An 18,419-nucleotide genomic window follows, 5' to 3' on the forward strand; every position below is an offset into this window, starting at 1 on the left:
CAATTTCTTCGCATGGTCTCACACATCTTTGGCAGTATCGAGGAACATGAAGTTCAAATTAATCCTGGGTTCCATACTGTTCCACAACCATGTGATGATCTAAGCATCCTCTTGCTCCCAATCTTCAAACTCGTGAGAGTCAGAGGAGGGTTTCTCTTCTCTGATGTGTTTTACCTTCTTCTTTGCCTTTAGAAAGACTTAAACAGATTTAGCCCAAGGCACATAATTCTCTCCATTTAATTTAATGGAGGTCATCTGAACATTCAGGTAGTCTGTAGGCACCATCACACTAGGTTTATAATCATTATTGTCTCCCATTATGTTATCACCGATTCTGCACACTTGCTGAATTCTATTATCACTGAGATCTGCACACTACACACCACTAGGTCACACCTGTGACACTGATTGCAGCACTTATTGTTGCTGGAATGTGTGCTCTTTACACCACAAACCCTAGATCACACCTGTCACGCTGATTTCAGCACTTATTGTTGCTGAAAAGTGTGCTCACACCACAAACCCTACTCCTACAACTACCTGAAATCTTACCACTATATGATCATATCTCTTCCTTCAAAATGCACAAAGAAACCAGCATAAACCCTAGCACTTACTGGCCGAAACCCTAGCATATGGTCTGAAACACACCTCCTATTTAATCCATAACAGATATCATGCACTGAAATCTCTTACCTTATCGCTGAAGTAACACCCATACGAGCAGGAAAGCAGTCCACACACAACAGCCACTGCCCACACAGTTCGGCCCTCTATTCTTCCGATACTAGGAGAGGGCGATCTCAGAAATCACAGCAACCGACCACATACGACCTGACTGGAGGCATAGAGACCTCCAAGGGAAGAGGGTGATCACTCCTTTTCAGCCCTTTCCCTTATCTCCAATCGAACACAGAAAAAAAAAAAAAAGGAAAACCCTAGATAGGGTGCGCAGAGAATGAACCCTAGGCAAGCAGAAATCTAGGCAGATTCAAGAAGCTCTGATACCATGATAGAATTCAGGTCTGCCTTAGAGTTCAACCTGACTGAGTTCAGTTATGTAGAAGAAGAAAAGGTGATAGAGAGAGAGAAAGAGAGAAGAGAGAATTCTGGTTCGAACTGAAAGAGTCAACTTGACTTCTCCCAGTCAGCCAGTAAGTATTTATATTATTATTAAAACATAACTGAAAAGACCCCTATGTGCCCTTACTTAAGTTAAGAGCACTTGTTCCAACACAACATTACAGATCAACAACATTAATCAAGGTATAAAGACAGAAATACCCCTATGCTAACAATAATCTGTCATTTTTTGCTAAAACAAAAAATCATTTCAAGTATTGTATTTGTAACTGAAAGGTGTAGAGAAGATGGGCCAAATGGCCCATAGGCTGTTTATCCTTTTTTATCTTTTATGTTCTTTGTTGTAATGGGCCTTAATCTGGGCTTTATTCTTTCTTATGTTATGTCTTTTTATTTTTGCCCAACTAGGGGCTTATTTGTAAATTACTAAAGTTTAACTTAATGAAATAGAATTAAGGGAGTAATAGAAGAGATTATGTTCGAAAAATCTCTCTTTGAACCGAAGTTGTCGCCACCTTCTTCTTCTTCTTCTTCTTCTTCTTCTTCTCTCCTCTTGAACTCTGATTTCTACTACTTTCTTTTGAATTTTTGCAACTTTCTAAACAGTCCTTTCTTGTCAAAAGGCTGTTTTTCTTCTTGGTATCAGAACAGGCTCGTTTTTCCCCTTTTTTCCCATACACAGTGTGTATGGAGAACTGAATCGTATGAATAGTTAAAGAAACCTATTTCAGCCTAGTTGTTAGTGGTTTCTGGAGAAAAGGGGACTGGTTTTGTTGTCCTCTTGACAGATTCAAGTGTGTTTCCCAAAACCCTAATTTTTTGGAGAAATCTGATGCGGGCCCCGCAGGGAGTTTGACATGGGCGCTTAGTGACTGAAGGCCTTTTCATTCTTCTTCTTGAAGATCGAATCAAGTGGATTAGTGTTTTGTGAAGTCTACAAGAGCGGTTGAGTTTTCTCTATTTCTCCCAGCTTCTGGGTGTGTCGCAGGTTACTGGTACAGCTGCATAGAGGTTGGCTCACAACACAGTTTTTTGTTCTGTCTTCATTTGTTGTTATTCGAAGTTGTTTGAAGTCATTTTTGAACTATTTAAGAAGATGAACTCCTCAGACTTTGAAAACAAGCATGTTGCTAAATCTGGACAGGTTCTGGGAGCCTCTGTAGACTCTCTACTGGATGTGACCACAGTCAAGCTGGATGGAACTAATTATCTGGCTTGGTCACAATCAGTAAAAATTCATATTTGTAGTAGAGGAAAATGGGGTTTTATCTCTGGGAGCAAAAAGGCTCCTCCAGAAGATGATCCATCATATGAAAAGTGGATGCAAGAAAATTATATTGTTATTGGATGGCTTATGAACTCAATGCAACCACAGATTGGTCAGCATTATTTGTGGATGAATTTAGCAAAAGAAATTTAGGATAGTGTTGCTAAAACCTATTCTCAAAAATTAAATGTGGACTGGGTTTACATGTTGAGAAGTGATATAAAGAATTTGAGACAGGGAGAGAAACCATTAGTTGTATACTTCTCAACACTGAAGTCTTTATGGCAAAGAAATAGATTTGATAGAAGCTGTAGCCTGGGACACCACTAATGATGCTGAGACCTATAGAAAACCGGTTGAGAGAAACAGGTTGTTTGAGTTCTTGACAGGGCTAAATCCAGAGTACGACGTTACAAAGCAAAATATTTTAACCAAGGATAGTGTCTCACTGTCTCAAGCATATGCCTTGATAAGTAGTGAAGAAAGCAGAAGACTTGTCCAGGTCCAAGGGGCTGGTCTAAATGATCACTTTGCTAATATGGGAGTGAAACCCAAGGGGGTTGCAGGGATTCCAAGTAGCTCAGGGAAGAAAGAGATTATCTGTGAATACTGTAAAAATTCAAAACACACTAAAGACAAGTGTTGGAAATTGCATCCTGAGCTCCTACCACTTCGGTTTCAGAAGAAGTCTGATAATATAAAGGCAGGGAGTGCCAATGTTGTTGTTGGTCCAAATAGTGACAGATACCAAACTGAAGAGGTGACGGCTAGTGAGCAGTTAGCAACTATGAAGGCAGAATACGAGAAGTTTGGGAGGATGATCAGCCACCTAGAGGGTGTGACCTCTTCTTCCAACCCTCTAGGAAATTCAACATCTTCTGCATTTGCTCATTCAGGTATACGGGCCTCTGCCAATCATGCAACCATTTCAGGTAATCATAGGATCCCTTGGATTATTGATCCTGGTGCTTCTGATCATATGACCAACCTTTCTACTTTGTTTGTTTCATATGATTTACTTCCTGGACGTGACAAAATCACCCTAGCCGGTGGCTCTCTTGCCCTTATCTCCGGCAAGGGAACCATCAAGGTTACAGACTCCTTGGTTCTTCCCTCTACTCTTCATGTACCCAGACTAAATACAAACTTGTTATCTGTAAGTAGCCTAACTAAGTTATTAAACTATTGTGTAACCTTCTTCCCTTCCTACTGTGTTTTTCAGGATTTGGAGTCTCAGAAGGTGATTGGGAGTGGCCTTGAGGCGAATGGAATATATCTGTCGGATACTCTTGGACAGTGCCATGAACAACCTGGAAAAGCCACTTTTGGGTCTACATCTACAGAGTTTATCGGTTGAGTCATGTTATGTCATTTTCGTTTGGGTCATCTTTCTTTTTCTGCATTAAGTCATTTATTCCCAGAACTGTTTAAGGGAATTAGTTTGTCCAGTCTTCATTGCGAGTCTTGTGAACTGTCAAAACATTGTAGAAACAATCATCCTCTGAGTAATAAAAGATCTTCTCCTTTTAATATTGTGTACTCTGATGTGTGGGGGCCTTACCACTTACCTTCTATGGGTGGCTACAAATATTTTATCTTGTTCATTGATGATTTTTCTCGGTTCACTTGGATATTTTTTATGATGTCCCATGATGAAGTTCCCAGACTTGTGAGGCAATTCCATGAATTTGTCCTAACTCAGTTTGATACTAGAATTAAAATTTTCAGATCCGACAATGTAAAAGAATATTTTGGGAAAAACCTGACCTTCTATCTCACTGATTTAGGGGTTATTCATCAAAGCTCTTGTGTTAGGACCCCAAAACAGAATGGAGTTGCTGAAAGAAAAAATAGACATATTGTTAAAGTTGCAAGAAGTATTTTATTTGCCTCACATGTCCCTACAAAATTTTGGGGTGATGTTCTCACTACTACCTACCTTATAAACCGTATGCCATCCAGGGTTTTAGGGCTTAAGTCTCCCTTCAGTCTTCTTCATCCGGACAAGGATCTTTTTCCTATTCCTCTTCATGTCTTTGGCTGCACTTATGTACATATCCCAAGTGTCCAGAGACATAAGTTTGAACCAAAAGCCCATAAGTGTATCTTCCTTGGTTATTCCTCCACACAGAAGGGTTATTGTTGTTTTAATCTGAAGACTGGCACTCGGTATGTCTCAATGGATGTCACATTTGATGAGCTTTCTTCCTTTTATGGTTCTTCTCTGGAGAGACATTGTCCAAAGGGGGAGGATTTGTAACAGGTGTTTGCTCTTCCTCTTCCTGTCGCAGTTGAGTCTTTTGTTGAGTCTCTTCCTCCTTCAAATGAGTCAAGGGAGGATCAGTCACTTCACTCTCATTCCAGTGTTTCTATTCCTCCTCTTTTACCTCCTCGCCCTCTTTTTAATCCCAGGTTGTACCAACGGCAGAGAATTAGAAATGAGCATATTGTTTTCCCTACAACACATGAGCCCCATGCACTTTCAGTTACAGATGAGACAACAGGTACTGTTACAGCCTCTTTGGAGTATTCCTTCCTAGACCTTGATATCCCCATTGCTATTAGGAAAGGAAAAAGAAAGTGTATTGCACATTGCATTTCCCAACACCTTGATATCCCCATTGCCTACCTTTCTTCTGTTGTTTCTAACCCAATTCCCAAGTCTGTGTCGGAAGCTCTTAATATTCCAGAATGGAGGGATGCTATGAGAATAAAAATTGATGCCCTACACAAGAATGACACTTGGGAAGTGGTTGATTTGCCTGAAGGGAATGATCCAATAGGCTGTAAGTGGGTTTTTACTATCAAATATCATGTTGATGGCACCATTGAAAGGTACAAGGCTAGCCTGGTTGCAAAAGGCTATACACAAACATATGGGATTGATTATCTGGAGACCTTTGCCCCTCTTGCCAAGAGGACTTCTATAAGAGTTCTTCTATCTTTGGCTACACACTCAAACTAGCCACTTTATCAACTGGATGTAAAGAATGCATTTCTGAATGGAGAGTTACATGAGGAGGTCTATATGTCTCTTCGTTTAGGGATGTATGAAACAGATATGAAAGGAAAGGTTTGCAAGCTAAAGAAATCTCTCTATGGACTCAAACAGTCCCCTAGAGCATGGTTTGAAAGGTTTAGGGCTGCCCTTGATAGCTTTGGCTATGTACAAACACAGTCTGATCATACCCTCTTTGTGAAGAGGAGAGGATCCTTGGCCATTTACCTAATTGTGTATGTTGATGATATTGTTGTGACTGGTAATGATGTCTCAGTGATTAATGATCTCAAACATTTCCTTCATACAGAGTTTGGGATCAAAGATCTAGGGGAATTGAGATACTTTCTTGGCATAGAAGTTGCTAGATCCAAGGATGGGATCCTTATCTCTTAGAGAAAGTATGTTGTTGATTTTCTCTCTGAAACAGGGAAGATGGGTGCTAGACTAGTTGCTACTCCTATTGATATGAGACATAAACTCTCTACTTCAGATGGAATATTATTAAAAGATAAGGGAGTCTTCCAGAGACTACTTGGAAAACTTCTTTATCTATGCATGACTCGGCCAGACATTGCATATATTGTTAGTTGCATCAATCAGTTCATGCATGCTCCTAGGGATACTCACATGGCAGCAGCAGAGCAGATTCTATGTTATTTGTAGGGCTCCCCTGGAAAGGGAATTCTATTTACTAAGCATGGCCATATGAAACTTGAAGCCTACACAGATGTTGATTGGTTCGGAAACATTGATGACAGAAGATCTACCTCTGGGTACTATAGCTTGGTGGCAGGTAATATTGTCTCTCGGAGAAGCAAGAAACAATCAGTTGTTGCTCGATCTTTAGTCGAAGCAGAATACAAAGCCATGGCTCATGGAGTTTCTGAACTGTTGTGGCTTAGATCCTTGATGAAGGAACTGGGTATTGAGCATGATAAGCCAATGATGCTATACTGTGATAATCAGGCCGCCATCAACATTGCTCACAACCCAATGCAACATGACAGAACTAAGCATATTGAAGTTGACAGACACTTCATTCGAGAAAGAGTGGCTTTTGGAGAAGTGTGTCTACCTTTCATCACCTCCGAAGGACAGTTAGTTGATTTCCTCACCAAGGGCATTCCCAAGGCTAAACTTTAGCATGATACTGGCAAGGTTGGCATGATTGACATCTATGCTCAACTTGAAGGGGAGTGTAGAGAAAATGGGCCGAATGGCCCATAGGTTGTTTATCCTTTTTTATCTTTTATGTTCTTTGTTGTAATGGGCCTTAATCTAGGCTTTATTCTTTCTTATGTTATGTCTTTTTAATTTTCTGCCCAACTAGGGGCTTCTCTATAAATTATTAAAGTTTAACTTGATGAAATAGAATTAAGGGAGTAAGAGAAGAGATTATGTTTGAAAAATCTCTCTCTCTAAACCCAAGTTGCCGCCACCTTCTTCTTCTTTCCTCTTGAACTCTGATTTCTGCTACTTTCTTTTGAATTTTTGCAACTTTCTAAACAGTCATTTCTTCTCAAAATGCTGTTTTTCTTCTAAAGGTTGTAGTTTTGAGTCTTGGGAAAGTCATATTTAATTGTTAAGAAATATTATTTTAGCCTGATCTGAAATCTCGTTAATCAGATTTTCTGAGTACCTTAAATATGTTACTGGACTGAATCTAGGTCTAGGTAAGTAGGTATATATGAACCAAATCTGACCAATTGATAACCCCTTTATTATTTCCAACTCACATGATTTTGTGCTTGTATGGGTAATACTATATATCTTTTTTACAATGACAAAACCAAGCCAAATAGACAAGGTTGACACCTTAGGTCACATTTAGAGTGATGGAACTTGGACAACTTTCTCTTCTGCTTCAGATTGAGGTCCAAGCAATTAAGCTTACAACTTTGAATATTAGTTTTCTTATGTTTGTTTCAGAAGAGGTTAAATTCCATTACTTGCAATTTAAAGTAAGCATAGAGTGAGAAAACTTTCCTCTGTAGAAACCTTAAACTAGTTTGATCCAGTTATTTCTCAACTCTGAGGCAGCAGCAGGTCAACACCTTTATAGTAAAACAACAGCAAGTAACTTGTATTCAGATAACATGAAAGATGACCTTTTTTTTTGCTGAAAGTTAGATTTTTTTATGCGAGTGATTTATTTGAACTTTTGATGACAATGATGATGTGTAATTTTATCATATATCTTAATGTAACGTGGCAGAAGGCAGGCAGTTTCTTTTGCTTGATTTTAATGAATCCGATCTGCTTGTTTACTTTGAGTCATGGGAACCATTTTCGTGTTTATCTTTACAGACATCTGCCCTTTGAATGGTTCAAAAGGGCTAACAATAGCAGTTTGTGCAGTGAATGGGATATTACATTATATTGCAGAAACTAGGTATTTTTCTTGCTTTAAAGAGTCTTGCCTGTTTTCTGAACAGAGTAACATGAAAATCAATTTTGTGTCTTATTTGTATTTTACATTAAACTTTCCATCTCCCCTGGTGGACAAGCTTCTAGATTTAGCAATAAATACTAAATATCACTGAAAGAGGTAAGAATCTTAGATGCACTTAATTTTTTACCATACTTAAAACTTTTTTGTGCAGATTCAAATCTTACTAGTCAAACTATTAATGCTGCTTCTAAACATACTTATCCTTCTATTAAGATATTTAGTGATGCTTGTAATTTTCACTCCAATATAGTATTATGTTTTCATTTTTATTTGGACTGGTGTTCTTGTATGTATATTTTTAACATTGAAAAATCAATTAGAGTTAGGATTGCACTTTATTAAACATCTCTATTTTCATGGCTGGGCAGATAATTTTTGATAACATCCTAAATGGGAAAATCCCTTGGCCTCCTGTTCCCACTGACATGTCTTACGAGGCCCAAGACTTGATTAACAGGTTACTTACCATTTCTTTTGAGTCTCTAATGTATTCTTTTTATGGTTATAATTTGATTTATAAAATGCCATCATGTTTGTTCTTTCTATAGAAAGGTCATTGGGTATTATGGAAGTAGATGTTGTTTTGGGGCTTAAGATCATCCTGCACATGGTAGATTCTGTATGCAGGAATGCTTTGGATTCCCTGAGACTTGAACTTTATTGATGATATGGGTAGATCTATGGAAGAAGGGTTGTTATTGCACGTCTTTTTACATTAATTACATATTCATGTGCTCCTATATATATATATATATATGAGAGAGAGAGAGAGATGATTTAATAACCTATAAGCAATCTTACATTGTCTCTATGGGTAATATCATAAAAATTGATGAGCACTCAGGCATACATCATTGTATATTATTACTGGTTATCCAGAATTAATTACGTGATAATGCGGTTTTGTCTTTAACTCTTTATCATGTCTTGGGGATTTACATACTCTAAGCCTCTAAGTTATTTTGCAAGTTTTCGTGTTTATATCAATGTTAGAAGTTACAGGAGATTCATAAGAGAAAATACTATGTATCAGAGATAATGAAAGATTATTGTGCTGCAAATTTTGCAAGGAAACTGCTATAGAATCTTGCCAAAGATTTATAGTGGTTAGGTTGCAGAACCACTTGCTGTTTGGGCTTCGAATTCCTGGGTGTGATCATCAAAGAGTGGGTGTAAACCATCTGGAATGTGCAAGAGTAGTTTGGGATTCTTAACAGGGTTAATCTGCATTAGAATATTTACAAATTTAAGAATCCCATTAGACACATGGTCGGAATCCAGCATTCTGTTAAAGAAACCATCCTGATTTGATAGGCTTATCTGTAGAAGCTCTCCTAGTACAAGTTGACTGGATTGGCGAACAGACATGGCTTAACAGGGTTAATCTGCATTAGAATATTTACAAATTTAAGAATCCCATTAGACACATGGTCGGAATCCAGCATTCTGTTAAAGAAACCATCCTGATTTGATAGGCTTATCTGTAGAAGCTCTCCTAGTACAAGTTGACTGGATTGACGAACAGACATGGCTTAATAGGGTTAATCTGCATTAGAATATTTACAAATTTAAGAATCCCATTAGACACATGGTCGGAATCCAGCATTCTCTTAAAGAAACCATCCGGATTTGATTGGCTTATCTGTAGAAGCTCTCCTAGAGAGACCCATCAGGTTCTAAATACTGTAAGCCATGTCTGTTCGCCAATCCAGCCAACTTGTACCTTCACTTTATTTTATACATGCTGACATGGTATATGTTAAAAAGAAACTTTGATTTGATTGGGATTTTATACTTTTACAGGTTTCTTACTCATGATCCAAGTCAGCGGCTGGGAGCAAATGGAGCATCTGAGGTATAACATAATTTATTTATGTATTTCTTTTTTATATGTATCCGTCCATAGTTTTTGTCAACAACATAGTATCTTTGAACAGTGTTGAAAGGACATGAAAAGTGATGAAGTTCCATATTTTTTCTTATTTTTACTCTTTTGCACTTTATTACAGGTAAAAGCACATTCCTTCTTCAAGGGAGTCAATTGGGAAACTCTTGCCTTACAGAAGGTAGGAATAAATGGGTCTTCTAGTGATTTTGCAAAAAAGAAAAAGATTTTTTCTGTAAGTGTTCTATAAATGTTTGATCTCAAGGAGCCAACTGCAGTGCTAGTTACTTTATTGTTAGTTCTTTATTGGACCACAGATGGTACGATTTTACAAATGGTAAAGGGTTCAGCTATAAAATACTAGAAGGCTATATCCTGGGTAGAAGTGATCATTTCTAGCCTGGCCCAACCTGATATGTACATATTATATAAAAGTATTAATATATATTCTATGCATATATTATATTTCATATAATATAAAGTACTTTATATATTTAATATAATACATTTAAAGATATAGGCCCAGAAGCCCATGATCATCACTAATCATTGGGTATGGGGATGCAGGAACCATGGATGGGTCTGGGCTCCCCATAACTTGTCACCTGTCCCACTCATGTTTCAAACATTAAGGCCCACTATTAGATGGGTCCTACATAGTATGTCAGATAGCCTAAAATCAACATATGCAGAAGATTATAACCATTTTTTTATAGATTTATAACCATTTTTTATTAATTAGACAGTGTATTTCTCTTAAAAGTAGCTCAACAAGTACTGACCAAATTATATGATTAATGATCATCCAAATATGCTGATTTTGGTCATGATTAATTTTCTTGGTTGGGACTCTGATATAGGAGTAGGAATGATGTGATGCAATGCTAAACTGGTAAGAAATTTTAGGAAAACCAAAAAGTAAATGATGATGGTGAAGGTTAAGACCAAGGTTGGATTCGGAAGGCTAGGAGAATATCAAATGAAGGTGGGCGAGATTTTCTTTATGGTTGTGGCTGTATGATGTGATAGGGAAGCGATTTAGTGCTAAAATTCCCACATTATGCAGAAATTTCTAGAGAGAAAACAAAAACCTCAGTATCTCAAGATTGGAATGAAATTTCTTCAAACTTTCCAAACTCTGAAAGAAGGTTTAGGTTGGTGACCAAAGAAGGATATTGACTTTGGATGAGTTTTGAGAAGGCTCAGGAGAAAAACCTTGAAGAGAGCCAGGCCCTTCAGGTATAGGAGTGTTCAGGGACGAAGAAGGACAAATTATTGCCATGTATTCTGGTCCTATTGAATGAGGGGATTTTCTAAGAGCTGAAATATTGGCAGTTTTGGAAGGGGTAAAGAGAGCCCAGCAGCTGAATATCAGAAAACTGATGGTGGAAGGTGACTCTAGGCTGGCTATTAGTTGGCTACAGAAGGAAGAGTTCAGTTTGTGGAAGTACTTAAATGAGAAAAAGAAAGTAAAATAGGTATCCCAAAACATGGAGAACAAGTTTCACTGGCCAAACAAGGGGTGGGAAGAGTTTATCCTTTTTGGGCAATGTTGTAATTTGAAGTTTACTCTTAGGGAGGGTTAAGAGATTTTACCCCTCCTTCCTCCTGTATCTTATTCTCTTATATTAATAAAAGTTTCTGTTAATTATAAAAAATAAATAAATAAAAATAAAAATAACTTGAAGAGAGAGAAACAAGAGAAATCTAGGAATCACTCTTTGGATTCCTAGATGCAAGTGCCTTGGTAATCACCCAGCAAAAATCACACTAGCAGAAAAAATGAGCTCCAAAATTCATTAGCCACATTTTGCAATATAGGCTGTCTAGGGTTAGCCAAACTCCTTAACTAGGAAAACTCAATTATGATTCTGCCACTCATAAACCAACTTAAAAGAAAACTTAATAACTGTTTTACTACTTAACCAATGACTGAAATTTAAACACTGCTAAACTATGACTAGAAAAATCAAAATAAGAGGCTGGATCCCGTAATGAGCAAAATACCTCTCTGATCAAAATCAGCCCAATTCCCAAGAATGGTCATCCTGCCAAATCAGCATTTGTGAATTGTGGTTGGGTCTTTTCGTTCAAGAATATGTCCTTAAAGGCCCTGTACAATCTCCATAACTCATTCAATGGTGGGTCTCATTCTTGAAAGATTGGGATGGTCAATGGCGGATCCTTTGTCTCTAGATCCAAAACTCCCACATTAGAATGTGGTAAGTGGTATGTTATCAGAACGTCTGAAGTATATGTGTGTTTGAGTAAATACATGATTAGTATTTGAAAGCGAAAAGAAATATCTAATGGTTTTTCTCCCAAAGTGTGTCTAGAAATTCAGGCTCTGGATCTTCATTTCACACAGGAACAAATAATCTGGTATTTAGATTTTTCTATCCATTATTCATAGGATGCCCTCAATAAAGCAATTGAATGTTAAGAAGTTATAAATTCATCACAGTATATTGTTTTGTGAAGAGGAAAAAAAGGAATGCTCATGTATGAATCATTTGTATGTGGCGTATGATTTACTCTTAGTAATGAACTTAGTACTGCTAAAGATGCCTGCTACTTCTACCAATCAAAAAATACAAACCCTGCTACTATCTGGATTATCTGAACACTTTAGCTGTTTAGTGGGCCATGGAACCAATGATAGCACCCCACGCCAGTGATAAAATGCATGTGGCCCACAGTGAGGGGTTGAATATTTGAGTACCATGTATTTTGACTGGTATGGAACACTATTATTGGCTCCACAGCTCGCCACACAGCGTTCAGCTAAACCTGTCTTGCCACTTCTCTAGTTACAAATACAGAATCTGTTTTATTTTGGCTATGAGCTATGGATGGAAATTGGGTGGATTAAGTAGGTTGGGGTGGATTGATTGAACCTATAGAGCCACACACACCAAAAAAAAAAAAAAGAAAAAATTATCTGCCCTACCTAGTTGAGCAAGATGTGTTACCGAAAAAATTATTCCTTCTATAGACAATTTCTCTTTCCTATTTGGAATTTTCACTAACCACATTTTCCTTTGTAGGCTGCATTTGTACCAAACCCTGACAGTGCGGATGATACAAGCTATTTCATGTCAAGATATTCTCAGATTTCTAATGGAATACCAGAAGATCAAAACTGCAGTAGTTCTGCCTCAAGCACAAGTAATTCATGTTCAGATACTGGAATTGAGGTAATGTACCTATTATACCGCTGTTGACTAATATTGAAACATCTCTTGCAATCTATATATAATCTTTATGTGGAACAGACTAGCCAGAACCTTAGAAGCCTAGAGCTTCATATCAGACTGCAAGGTCTTTAAATCAATTAAGTTAACTAGATATGAGTTTCTTTGAACCTGTTCATGGCAGCTGATAGGTGAGCCAATATCAACCCACAGTAGCTGCCAATGCCCCATATGTATGGGATTGTCTCTACTTCCTCCTTGCTACCCAAGACATGTTCTCTTTAATTCTATCTCACTTTATGAAACCATGGTTCTATGCCAAATCTTAGAAACAAGGAATCTTGTGGTTTCCAAATCAGAGAACCAGCTTCAGGAAAACTCAGAGAACCTGTTTTCTTTATTTCTATCTTACTCTTCAGTCATTCAGTTTAGACCAGCTATGATGAGAAGTCCATCTAGTTTTGTTTTGCAGGGATCTAGCTAGTGTACCGAATGACTGATAGAAAAGTGAGTTTACTGATTGAATGTGAAATAATTGGGCATGAGTGTCATTTTCATTAGTAATATGACCTAATTAGAAAAATTTTAATGAGCGTGTACAACTTTTTAACATCAAACTTTTGGCCCACACTGGAGTACTCTTTTGTTGTGGAACCCGGGGGTCAATTTTGACCTTCCTTGCCAACATGCTTATTCTGGTATTAAAAAAATGTATAATTATTCTTGATCTTTTAAGAGTTTAGACTCAAGGATATAATCATTCTAGCCACAGAACCAAAAATCAATCTATAATTCTAGAAGCATGATGTCTGTTATTATATTATATAATGGCAATAGGCATAGTGGTACAGCATTTTTCATGAATAACCAGAAAAATATCTATGCATGTGACTAAATCTCTTAGGACCAATAGGCAGTCTCTTGCATATGAAGGATGTCATCATCATCATCTGAGCCTTATCCCAACTATATGGGATTGGCTACATGAATCCTGTTTTACCATCCTGTTCTGTTTAATCTCATGTCCATTGTTAAATAATGAGCACTTGAATCATTTCTTACTACTTTAAGCCATGTCCTTTTTGGTCTGCCCCTAGTCCTTTTGGCCCCTTGAACTTGTAACAGATTACTTCTTCTTATGGATGTTGTAGGTGGTCCTCTCTTGACGTGATCAAACCATCCAAGTCTACTTTCTCTCATTTTATCACCTATTGGAGCTTCTCCTAGCTTCCTTTAAATGACTTCATTTTGACCCCTCTTCTTTCCTTTCTAGTTTTTTTCCTTTCATCCATCTCAATATATGCAATTCTACCACACCATTTTTTGGACATGTTATTTCTTGACTACCCAACACACACATAAAATTCTATTCGCCTATATCAAATGAGACTCCAGATGCACCCTTATCAAGATGTAAAATTAAGAAATCAGTTAGGCTGTTAGAAGCCAACACCTCTAAGCCATGTACCTTGCAGGAAGTGAGGAGGAACATATTTTCCTTGTCCTCTTTCATGTTTATATATTCTAATGCCCTGTCAGTTTATTGAGATTGGATCTGTATTTACTCTTGTTCGACATGGCTCAAAACATTGTTAATAATGTAAGTTTAATTGTGCAAGCTGTATATTCTTTTTTTTTTCCTCTTGTTCAGATGGACGAATGTGGTGACCTGGCTGAGTTTGGCTCTTCTCCTCTAAATCTTTCGTTGATTAATTTCTCGTTCAAGGTAAGCTTGTTCATCTGTTTAGTGAAAAGAAAAATGATGTTGCTAGTTTAAGCGTATGAAAATTTATCTATACCTTCTAAAAGAGGAAATGAGGTTGTGCTGGAAGTATGATAGAATTCTGTACCGCCAAAAAGCCCTTTATCTTCATTCGTCCAAGCAATCATAGGTTTTCTTCGGTCTATTTCAGATTGGGACACGAGGGATGAAGGGTAAAATCTTTTGATGCACTTACACTTTTAGATATGGAATTAATGAACTATCTTAGTATCTAGGTGAAACTTGCATTGCACATCAAAAGACAAAGATACTGATGCGTATCTTGTTGTATATGAGGAGCAGGAAAAGGGGGAGGAAATGGGAATTTGAGTTATTAAAGAAAGTAAATAGGGTTCGACTATGATAACCAAAACGACATGATACTATAAAAAACCTAAACCAATCAAACGGTTAGGGGTGAGCAAAAAAACCGAAAAACTGAAACCACTGAAACTGAAGCAAAAAATTGATTAACCGAATCAGTTGGTTCGGTTTTGGTTAACCAATATAGAAAACCAGCGGTTAACCGAACCGACCGGTATACATATATATATATATATATATATCTTTTATAATTTATATTGTAAAAATTAAAAAACCAAAAAACTGATGAACAGAACTGATGGTTAACCAAACTGGTCAACCGGTTAACCGACTGATTTTGATTCTGTTCCAATTACCAGTTTTCCGAAAACTGATAATATCGGTTTGATTCCGAAAAATGCCCCACGGTTCGGTTAGCACCCCTGAAACGGTATAATAAAAGTGGTAATTAATCGGGTGATATTTATTAAAATTCATGGGGTGGTTTGAATCTTTTGATTGGTCAAAGCTCTTTCGGTTCATTTCCGGCATCATAGATCTAACCAACTAAATAATTGGTCCTATGGTAAATTAGAATGTCCACAAGGATCAAAGAGAAGTAAAAAGGGTGAAGGGTGAAAGGAAGAATATGCAGGAGGGTAATAAGAACGAAACCCTGATTTTTGATGGGTAGTGGTGGCATCCATTAATTATGGTAAATTTCTCCTATTGACGCTGATCAAAATGTTTTGCTTTTGCAGAATTTATCACAGCTGGCATCCATTAATTATGATGTGCTACTGCAAAGTGTAAAAGATCCATCGAAGTGCCCATCCCCATCAAAAGGTCTAAACTCATAGCTAATTGGCTATAGACATTGCATTTATTTTCCAAAATTTTAACCTTAAATTTATTTTACAGAAGATATAGAAAAATAATAATAATCAAAAAGGAAAAAGGTAAAAATGTTACAAGAATGGTAACAAATCAATTCGGATTTGAGATGGGAGGTTCATTATCAAGCAGTCTCCTTGTCAAAAGCATTTTCAGTGTTCTGGTCGTTTATTACCCTAACCCGACTGGGATGCCCCAAAACCGATTACTGGCTGCCATAACCAGCGTCCTGTACTCCTTTAACTTGTGAAGGTAGCGGCAACTGGGTTTGAATTGAATCCATAATCATTGCCTATGATGATATTAATTCAGTGTATTTAAAATATATTTATTTTTCATATATGTTATAAATTATATATTTAGTTCATAGTGTTACAATCGAATATAGAAAAAATGTGTTTAGTATTATGTATTTTCACTATTTCGGTTTCATTCAATAAAGCCCGTGCATAACACGGGACCCCACTAGTAGACTAAAATTAAGGATTTGGCAAAAGTTTTTGGTCTACTGCCAACTTGACACTATCCTCCTTTAATGGTTTTGGGATCGATACGCTCACACCGGTGGACTTATTAAACAGTCAGAGTATCATATGTAATTAATAAAATGAACCAAAAAGTAAAAACACCGTTATTGTCTATGATGAATAAAATGACATGGAAAATATCTTGAGATTTGGATTTTGATTTACTGCCCTATCAGTTGCTATACATTTGGAAACAGTGCTGATCACTAACATGTTTACTTATGACTGGGAATGTTGGTTCATATAACATGTGTACTTCTAACAGATCAGGAGTCAAATCGCCCTTCAACCTTTCCATTACTAATAATTGATAGAAAAGAGAGAAACACGCTTTGCATCGTGCAATGAACCATTCAAAAACAAAAAGAAAAATGGAATTGAAAATCCAGTTAACGAGTGGCCATTTTGAACAAATGAATGTTTTGCATGGCATTTCAACTTGGAAGTTGGAACCCACACTTGTTCTTAAGAATATAAGATGTATTCTTCTAGTCTTTTATTCAATTGGCACTGGCATTCATGTATTTTAGCACTGTTGTCATCATGCCTTGGTGCTAATGCCAGTCAGGATTATAGCGTGTGTTGCTATATTAATCATTTTATGGATCTGGAGAAGTTTGAAGGAAGACGGTACTCACGAGCGCTACCATCAGATTCATTAGATGCCTACAACTACAAGATCTACTCTTCGATTAGGCAAGAGAAGTTTCGAAAGAAAACTATAACAACCTATTTACCTATTTGAAAGTGTAAAATTAAAATGTGCACCTGAAACAAACACCAAAAACTCAACATAAGATGATCCATTGAGCCTAGACATGTTAGAAGTTGTAGACCATGTTTTGTTGACTGCTCTAGGCCTCATTCAAAAATGAATGACAATAGAGCAGCTGATTAAAAAAGAGGTAGCCTGTAGCATAAAAGGTAACTGTTTCCTATGTCACTCATTTCCATTATTGAAATCACTATTCCAACAGTTGTAACTGCCAGCCAAGGCTTAAAAACTGTCGACATAGATACTAGTGAACAGATGTGAAAACTTGTGCCACCAGACATTGGCCGCCCCTATCTGCCAATAAACATCTATGCTGACAGTTTAGAGACCTAGGCCGGCAGCTTATGCCTACCAGCATAGAGCATTTTTGAAGGATGAAAACAAGTAACACGTGAAGAATGTTTATACGATGTTTTATCATATTTTATAACTTAATATATGATGCTTATTGAATATGCCAATTTGATGAAATCGTTAGATATTTTATACTTCATGTTATTATTTTATTTTTAATTTTACAATTTTTAAAGTCTATTTTTATTTAGAAATTTCAAGCTCTTTCCTTCATTTGCATAATTGCCTACTCAATTCAGAAGTTAGTTGTAAATAGGTATTAATTGTTTTAAATTTTCTTTGATATTTCTCTATGCAACGAAATGCAAAAACTTTTTTAGTTTCTTTTGTTTTTCATATTTTGTGCTATTAATGTGAAGCCCACATGCCAAATGGTTGATTCGTGTTTTGTTGGCATGGCCATGTGGGTCTTACATTCTTCCACCATATATCTGCGATTTTTTTGGTGCTGCACTATATTTCTGCCATTGAATTTTGTATATTTGTATGTATACCTATATTGTTATTTTGTTTGATGAAAAAGAATAAAATTAAAACTTATAACTAAATGGATTCAAAATTTATTCTCATCTTTGCTACTAAAAGAATTCTTTTTTTCGAGAAAAAAAAAATTGATTCATAAGCTCAATTTGGTAAGAGTATAAATACAAATATGTACAGTAATAAGGAATACAAGATAATACAAAAACAAGGTCTTGCACTGTACATATTTGTATGTGCACTCTTTCCAAAAGCCATAACAATAATTTCTCATTCTGTCCATTTGAGCATATGAAAGTTGAAGCAAACATGGCCTTAATTGCCAACTTCAAAACTGCATTCCAACATGCATGATTAATGTATGGTATGTAAATATAGACCCAATCAGATCGAGTAAGTCTCCTAGATTATCTAACATGTGGTACCCGCTCAGTGGTGGATC

The 18,419-nt window shown here is 36.8% G+C and overlaps 1 protein-coding gene across 3 annotated transcripts in view; it reads left to right on the forward strand.

Moving 5' to 3' along the window:
• LOC148850936 (Protein kinase superfamily protein) overlaps nucleotides 1–16,208 on the forward strand; it is a 38,644-nt gene extending 22,436 nt beyond the window's left edge. The window contains exons 12-18 of one of the 3 annotated variants that reach the window (XR_016098587.1): nucleotides 7,659–7,743; nucleotides 8,172–8,260; nucleotides 9,607–9,658; nucleotides 9,813–9,869; nucleotides 12,736–12,885; nucleotides 14,534–14,608; nucleotides 15,709–16,208. Coding sequence is in view for 1 of the 3 variants with exons in the window: in XM_088942347.1 (XP_088798473.1) it covers nucleotides 8,172–8,260; nucleotides 9,607–9,658; nucleotides 9,813–9,869; nucleotides 12,736–12,885; nucleotides 14,534–14,608; nucleotides 15,709–15,807 (522 nt within the window). In the remaining 2 variants the exon portion in view is untranslated. The remainder of the gene's footprint in view (nucleotides 1–7,658; nucleotides 7,744–8,171; nucleotides 8,261–9,606; nucleotides 9,659–9,812; nucleotides 9,870–12,735; nucleotides 12,886–14,533; nucleotides 14,609–15,708) is intronic. The other 2 variants (XM_088942347.1, XR_016098588.1) reach the window with 2 other exon arrangements.
• The last annotated feature ends 2,211 nt before the right edge of the window (nucleotides 16,209–18,419 follow it).

The sequence above is a fragment of the Nelumbo lutea genome, chromosome 5 (assembly GCF_056320005.1).
Source record: "Nelumbo lutea isolate HS-2025 chromosome 5, American lotus-T2T, whole genome shotgun sequence".
NCBI classification, from domain to species: Eukaryota; Viridiplantae; Streptophyta; class Magnoliopsida; order Proteales; family Nelumbonaceae; genus Nelumbo; species Nelumbo lutea.